At 35.8% G+C, this 8,371-nt stretch overlaps 1 protein-coding gene across 2 annotated transcripts in view; it reads left to right on the forward strand.

Annotated features, from left to right (window-relative positions):
* Positions 1-7,955, forward strand: part of LOC124392556 — an 8,782-nt gene extending 827 nt beyond the window's left edge. Inside the window, exons 2-5 of one of the 2 annotated variants that reach the window (XM_046859698.1) lie at positions 963-1,292; positions 3,214-3,354; positions 4,679-4,740; positions 5,764-7,955. In XM_046859698.1, coding sequence (XP_046715654.1) covers positions 963-1,292; positions 3,214-3,354; positions 4,679-4,740; positions 5,764-5,874 — 644 coding nt within the window. In that variant the 3' untranslated portion in view covers positions 5,875-7,955. Of the gene's footprint in view, positions 1-423; positions 1,293-3,213; positions 3,355-4,678; positions 4,741-5,763 lie in introns of those variants that run through there. The other variant, XM_046859697.1, reaches the window with a different exon arrangement.
* Positions 7,956-8,371: the final 416 nt, after the last annotated feature.

The following is an 8,371-nucleotide window of genomic DNA, read 5'->3' on the forward strand; positions in this document are numbered from 1 at the left end:
AATTAATCAACAACTAAACAATCACAATCCATTGAGTGTTTTATTTTTTCGTTTTAAGAAAGAAAAACATGATTTTTCTTAATCAAACTAAAAATAAAACATGGTTGCATCTTTATTAGATGTTATACAAATTAAGCTGCAAGTAAATAGGTATATAAGTTAGCTTCAAAATTAGAGTTATGAGTTATGTACAATTATAAGGGTTCCCTGGTGGTCTAGTGGTTAGGATGTGGCGCTCTCACCGCTGCGGCCCGGGTTCGATCCCCGGTCAGGGAACCGACCCCAGCCATCAAGGTTGCACAAGCCAGTGCATAAATGGGGAGGGTTGCATTAGAAAGGGCATCCAGCGTAAAACATGTGCCAAATGGAACATGTGGATCAGGAATACAGGATGATCCGCTGTGGCGCCCCCTAATGGGAGAAGACGAAAGAAAGTTTAGAGTTATGTTCTTGAATTTGTATCTATTGCAGTGTTCTATAAGCTTGAGTGAGGAGCATTACCAATTCATTTCATTGATTTTGAGCTGAATGTTTGTAATCTAATCATAAAACTCTAATGCTTCCACTCATGCTACATACAGCAGTTTTAATAATCTGAAAAAGGAATCATGTTAATTTATAGCAGTATCTGCGTAACATGTATTAACATATTAAATCACAACAGAACTTTTTGATAGGTAATTCCATTCACTCCCAAAATTCATGTCAGTGACACCATTGGACTCGAGGCTCAACCTAGTGTTCACATGTACATGATCTTTTACCCTCAGGATAGTTAAGTGTTCTATGCTTTTTCCATTTGCTCTTCTTTAATCCGTTCATTAGTATTTTCAGGCTGCTTCAGTAAGTTAGATCCTGTTGATCCAATATCGATCTGTTCACCAGTGGTTTGGGCTTCGCATGTGTGTGACTTCAGTCTGTAAACATGATGAACCTGCTCTCTTACCATTATGTTCTTTCAGGTGTATTCATGCAGATCACTTTAGCAGACATCATGTCTGTTCTTCCTGGAGAAAACATCACCCTGACCTGCAGCATCACTAATCATTCACAGATATGGTGGTATCAACTGAGATTTGAAGAGATAAAACTGCTCATATTTGCTAGAATACAACAAGTGGACAAGGTCTATTCCCCCACATGGAATGCTGATGAGAATCACTTTGATTTGAATGAAGACAGCAGTTTGGAAATTATTGGAGTTCAAGAGACAGATTTGGGATTTTATTTTTGTGGAGGTCAAAACAAAACACACAATGACTTTGGAAAACCCATCAGAGTGAACTTTACAGGTAGGTGCTAATACTTTTATTCTTCATATTTGTCATTATATTGTAAAAAAAAAAAATCCAAACCAATCACAAAATACAAAACAATGCATAGAAATTGATAAATAGCCTAAAATGGTCTTAATTGTATTTGATATAAAATTATATTAAATAACATCACAATTTCTGAGCTCTACCACACAAAAATAGTTAATACCAGAAGAAAAAGGATTTTTTTTTATTTATTAAATTGTGAGAATAAAATATAAAAAGGAATCCTAGAGCTCTTTAGTTTGGACTTTAGTTTTACTTTCAGAATTTTTTCTATCATTTTTATTTTTTCCAAGAAACAATACCTCACTTTTCCTTTTTCATTTTTGTTCTCTCACTGATTTTTATATTTCCATCTTTCCTGCTTAATTCTCAAACAAAACTAACATACCATACCAGTCACCCCCCCCTACAAAGGTGTGACAGAGAACAAGCTCAGAGAACAGACGGGTTCAATCTGAGTTCTTCAGTCTGGAAGAATCCTCACCGCTGCCCTCTGCTGGCTGTAAGAGTTATAGCTCAGTCTCTTACACAGTATTTTGGCAACAAGTCTTCCAAGATGAAAAAATAGTTTGTTCAGTAAGGGTTAAACAGTAAAAAGCTAAACTTAAAACTACACTTGCTTAGGACCTGTTGTAAATAATTCTAATTGTATGCAGTGAATATATCAATACATATATATATATATATATATATATATATATATATATATATATATATATATATATATATCAAACATAAACTCAATTCTGAAAAAGGCCCAGCAGAGGATGTACTTTCTAAGGCAATTAAGGAAGTACAGTCTGCCACAGGAGCTGTTGATACAGTTCTACACTGCAGTCATTGAATCTGTCCTGTGCTCATCAATCACCATCTGGTTTGGAGCAGCAACAAAACAGGACAGAAACAGACTGCAGAAAACTGTTAAAACAGCTGAAAAAATCATTGGTGCCCCCCTGCCCACTCTCCAGGACTTGTACCATACAAGAACCAGAAACCGGGCAGGAAAAATCATTAATGACCCTTCACACCCTGGACACAACATCTTTCAGCTCCTCCCTTCTGGCAGGCGCTACAGAACTTTGTTCACTAAGACTGCCAGACACAGGAACAGTTTCTTTCCCCAAGCAATCACCCTCACTAACAACTGACCATAATTAAATTCCATGCTCATATCTATGAGTACTGCACAGAACTGTCACAGAACTGTCACTCATCACATTATCTGTATATGTTGCACACACTATTGCTTCTATATACTGTACAAAGTTTTATAGTAACCTCTCTCATCATACCTGGCACACAATACTGTCATTTGCACTACCATGCACTCCCACACTTTATGTACATTACTGGTCTGTATCCCTATTTATTACCCACACTGTCTATACTGTCTCACATTGTCTGTATTGTCTTGTATAGTCTGTTTTTGTCTTGTTGTGTCTGTTTTGTCATGTATAGGTTTTTATTTATGTCTGTACTTTTGAGAGTAACAAACAGCTGGAACCAAATTCCTTGTGTGTGTCAACACACTTGGCCAATAAACCTGATTCTGATTCTGATATGCATGAATATCTTCAGAAAGGGAGACTAATCAACTGTTACATTTACAACATTTAGCAGACACACACATCTGCATCAATTCAAGTGTTAATTAGTGCTACATTTTATTATTCGTTCAATAGACCATTAATTACTTTTATGTGCATAAAACTATACTGAATAAATAGTTAATAATAATCAATAAATATCCCTTAAAATCCAAAACAAACGTCAGACCAGTCCAAAACTGACTGCATTCGATGCAACAAACAAAACATTCATTTGCATCAAATTCATGAAAAAGAGAATTGTTTTATTCATAAACATCACCCTTCTTCTTTGCCTCTTTCAGACAACAGAAATCCAGAAAGCACTGTCCTGTCTACATATTTGGATCGTTTTCAGACCATAAATATAATCCTGACATGCCTGTGTTCCATCTCTTTCCTAATTAACATCACCTGCGTCTGTGTGTTCAGGTCCAGAGTGCAAGGTGAGAACAACTTTACAGGTTTACCATGCATTCAGAACCTATAGACAGATTTTTCAGAAACACACTTGAGTGCTAAAGATAAAGTACTGAAAATACATATACAACACTGTTTTACTACACATATTCCCTGTAGGCATTACAGTGATTTGTAAATAGAAAATTATTATTGTTCAAAGCTTCACTACAAAAGCAATAAAAAATGTTTTAAATTGTAGTAGTGACAAAAATATATACCGCTGCATATTAACACAGAGGCTCACAGTTGATCATGTGAAGTATAAATCACGACACTTTATTAGTGTTTCACTTCCACTTTGTGGTGACCTTGTGAAACCCTTCACATGTTGAAATCTGGAGACTTGATAGAAAACTCCAGACTGGTTTTGTGTTGATTTTTGTTTTGTTGTTTTTCTACGTGTTTATTTGACATTGTGGTGATGTGCGTCTGGTCCTGTGACTGGTGTAAATCCCAGTTCCAGTTGCCTTTTTCGCAATCAGTGACTTTGTAAATACCCTCATGTTTCTCCATGGTCTTCTCGTACATTTGTATGATGTGAATTTAAAACCAAACCTCTCATTAATGGTACACTTAAGCTGCTTATCGAGTTTTTATTTTTATATGGTCTATTATTAATACAGTAATGGTGACATTTACACAAACAAATATACACATTGTGTCCTTCCTTCATCAATCAATCACTCACACACACACACACACACACACACACACCAGTCTGAGGTAAACTATACTCAGCATGTTTAAACATGACCCACACTCTAATCTCTTTTACACCAGCATTTGGCAGAAGCTCCTACCCAGACTGACCTCCACTTATTTATACAGCTGGGCAGTTGAGATTTAGGGGCCTTGCTCGAGGGCCCAATAATGGCAGCTTGATGGTGCTGAGATTTGAACTCAAAACCTCCTACCCTCTTAATTGCTGAGTCACCGCTCCACTTGACATCATTCATCTACTCACTTCTGTTCTGTTGGGTCATTTTTATTTATAAGAATTCAAACATTACCAATGTGTCCACTGTGTACCTGCAGAGCCAGTGATGGTGTGCGTGTGTGTGTGTATAAACATAACAGTTTAACTGGATTTATACACTCGAGGGTGACACTGATAGACCTAAACTACAGAACCACCAATTATTTTAAAAAGCGTGATACTGTACATGCAGGATTCAGTCGTCTCTCTACATCAGTAACACCTGATGGGTTTTTCCTGAAACGCAACACCAAAGATTTCAAGGTTTTTGATGGAATCTGATGTTTAGACCGCATAGTGAACTGTTTTCACATTTTTTTTTTCTCTTGCAGGAAAGTCAGTTTTATCCCACCCATGCTGCAGTGACCCCAACACCACTCATTCAGCTGAGAAGGTACTGGAAACATAGACCAGTAAAAAAAATAAAGTTTCAGTAATAAAAGTGTTATAAACCCGGGTATCATTTCTCCTCTCTTATTCTGTAATGCAGCTAAAGCTACTTATTTTTTGTTTTGCTACAGAAAAGTTAAGACTTAAGGACAAGAAAAATAGTAAATAAAGATTCAGAACTGGAACAGTAACAGTTGTTATGAGTGAAGCACAGAAAGATATAAAAGTGAAGAAATGGCAGATTTACACAGTCACTGCACAATTCAGGGAAACCCTCAGAGAAATCCTTTTTACATTTGACATCCACCTGTGTACAAATAAAACAGCAGAAGCTCTACTCAGTAATTACAACTCATTATTCATTTTATTATTATTATAGAATTACATATATGGAATTTGTTACTATGCAAACAAGCCATTGTCATGTGACCTTCCTTACATAAGTGTAAGGAAGTTCAGTGCCTGCTGCTTTAAGTGATAAAAATGTATTTTTTTTTTATGTAATTAAAAAAAAGCATAAGCTTTGCATAAGGAGTTTAAAACCTAAAAAACCTGGTCAGTGTAGATTTACATTTATGATGAAAAGAGAAGAAAAGGTTTAATGTTCTTTTTTCCATTAATAAACTCCTGTGCTATTGTAAATGTGTGACGTGATTTAATTGAATTATATAATGATTACTGCTTCTCAGGTACGTACTTGGAAAAAATGTAAAGCACTTGAGGGCAACATAATGTCCATAAACCTACAAATGAGCTTGAGCTCAAAACACAAACTCCTTACAAACATTTGCTCACATGCAAAACTCCCACAATGTTACCACTTCTCTAATTTAAACACCATTTATTTGATTATTAGATTTATTAAAAAAAAAAAAAAAAAAAACCCTTCTCCACACCAGTAGGGGTCGCACTAACATGAATACAAAAATCTAATTGTATATTTAGACTTTCACTTTTAAATAAATGCAAATGCTTCTAATGTTACTAAATGGAACTAAACTGCATGTTTTTTCTCTTTTTTCTGTAGGAAATGAATCTGCACTATGCCACGTTCACACACAAGACAGAACCCGGGTATAAAAACACATCGGATTTGGACGGCGTGTTGTACGCAGGAATCAGATATTTACCTGCCTGACAGCATGATCCTGATTATAGATCTCTACCAATATGAGAAAAATATTTGTCATATAAAATGATCTATTGATCTATGAACTATTATTATTTATTTTCATTAATCAATTAATATGCATATTATTCACACATTTATTCAAATATAAAGTATAAAAATCACATTATGTTTAATCTGTATCTGTATATAACCTGCAAATTTAATATATATATAAAAAAAAAACACATTTTAACCCTGTGTAATAAAATGTAAATAAAATATCCCTGCTGCACTCTTTCACAATTTCAGCATTAAATTTATTTTATCACTTGGAGTTTTAGATAACATGTATTTTAACATTAACTATTGTGAGATAATCTCAGATCCACTATTAATTTAACCTTTTCTGACTTTAAAACTTTAAAGATTTTGAGAATTTGGGGAATGGTGAGAATTTATCTTAAATTTATGTAAAAGTGAGGACACGGTTGAAAAGGTTTATATAAACAGAACGCAAATGTCATACCCCATATTTTATACACTATAGAATACAGAAATGTTTCAACTATGGAAATTATTCATTTTAGGGAAGAAATAGTCAACTTTTATATCTGATGGCTAAAACATTTTGGGTATTAAAAATGTTTAGAGAGAACAAAAAAGGTTTTAAACACTCACCTGAGGGGTTGATTTTTTTTAAGACCTCAATTCAGGTATGATTTTAAATACATCATTTAAAAAAATAAAAGTAATTCTTTCCAATTGCTTTTGCAAATCTCCAGGAGCACAGGAACATGCGGATGTCCACAACATTAGCAAATCTCATAAACCCATATTTTTTTCAGCACATAGAAATTATATTAAATATTTAAATCGAGGAAATGTACCATTTTAAGGGACATTTTAAGGACAATTCTAAATTTGATGGCTGCAAATGGTCTCAAAAAATGTGGGACATGGAAACAAAAGGCCGAAAATGTAAATGTTACTAAAAATAAGAAACAGCTGGAGCAACATTTTGCAACTAAGTAGGTTAATTGGAAAAAGTCTAATATGAGTGGGTACAAAAAGAGCATTTAAGAGAAGCAGAGTCTCTTAGAAGTAAAGAGGCAGAGGTTCAACAACCTTCTTCAAAAAACTGTGTGGAACAAATTGTGGAACAATTTCAGAATAATGTTCCTCAACATTAAATTGATGCTCAAAAATGCCACCGGAAATCACCGTCCATGAACACAGATTCATCTCCTTCAGACAGCACTGACTCGGGAGAACCAGATCCAGATTTTGTAGCAGCTCCTCATCCTCAACATTAATGACTGAATGTGTGGAGGATTCTAAGGATACTGGATCGGGTTGGATCACGAGAAATGGCCAGGTGTGGTTTCCAACTAATGCAGAGACTTCTTTTATCCAGCCTGCTTGAGGCGTGATTTCAGGGCCAACGCACTATGCAAGTCAAGTTATGGATAGCTTGATGTCGCCACATCTTATGTCTGGAGGTGTTGGCCTGGGAACCGGGGATGCTGCAGAGGTGAGCCAGAGCATGCGAGTTGTCAGAGAGATTACTAAGGGACTCCAGGGAGTCACTGTCACTTGTGACAACTTCTTCAACACTTATCCACTTGCACAGGAGCTTCTTAAAATTTGCATAATTATTCTGATTGTCATGTGCAGCTTCAGAATGAAGCTTTTAGTTTTAGAAAAAGTAAAGATGAAGCTGTAGACAAAAAAACTATTGGTGGCCACAAACATTATTTTTTTAACATGGTGGACTTGTCTGCATATAATGCATAAGTAATATTTATAGCCATTGATCCCTCCTGGAACCACCAAAAACACTACAGGACAAGGCTTTTTTAGAGGAGCTGAGCAACTTGATGGTGTCTGCAGCAATTGTAAAGAAAAAGCACTTCCTCCATGCACCAGTTGCTGCTGCTGCACTTGTGAGAGCTACAGTCCTCTGTAGCTGCCACTCACACACCAGCAGGCACCAGCAGCTCAGCAGTTCAGAGGGGACATGCAAGTGCTGCAAAAAACTAACAATCTGCACTTGCATTGCCTGTGGTGGATTTACATTCACAAAATGATATGCTGCAAGGCATGCTGGCTCTCACACACACACACACACACACACACACACACACACACACACACAGATATATGCATAGACACAAATAGAAAATAAATCTGTCCAAATGTTAATGTAAATGTCCATCTCTCCATCTATCCTCTCCATCCATCCATCTACACTTTTGATCTTTTTATGTTTGAAGCTTGTTGTTGCATTTTGTTGTTGTTGAAATAAATTATGTTCACAAATCTGATATGGAGTAAAAAAGAAATAAATAGAAAAATGTATCAGTGAAGAATATATCAAGAACAAAGTTCACCCACCCTCTCGCTCTCTCACACTCACTCACTCACTCACTCACACACTCACTCACACACACACACACACACACACACACACACACACACACACACACACACACACACACACACACACTATAATACTCCATAGAAA

The sequence above is a fragment of the Silurus meridionalis genome, chromosome 10 (assembly GCF_014805685.1).
Source record: "Silurus meridionalis isolate SWU-2019-XX chromosome 10, ASM1480568v1, whole genome shotgun sequence".
Classification (NCBI taxonomy): Eukaryota; Metazoa; Chordata; class Actinopteri; order Siluriformes; family Siluridae; genus Silurus; species Silurus meridionalis.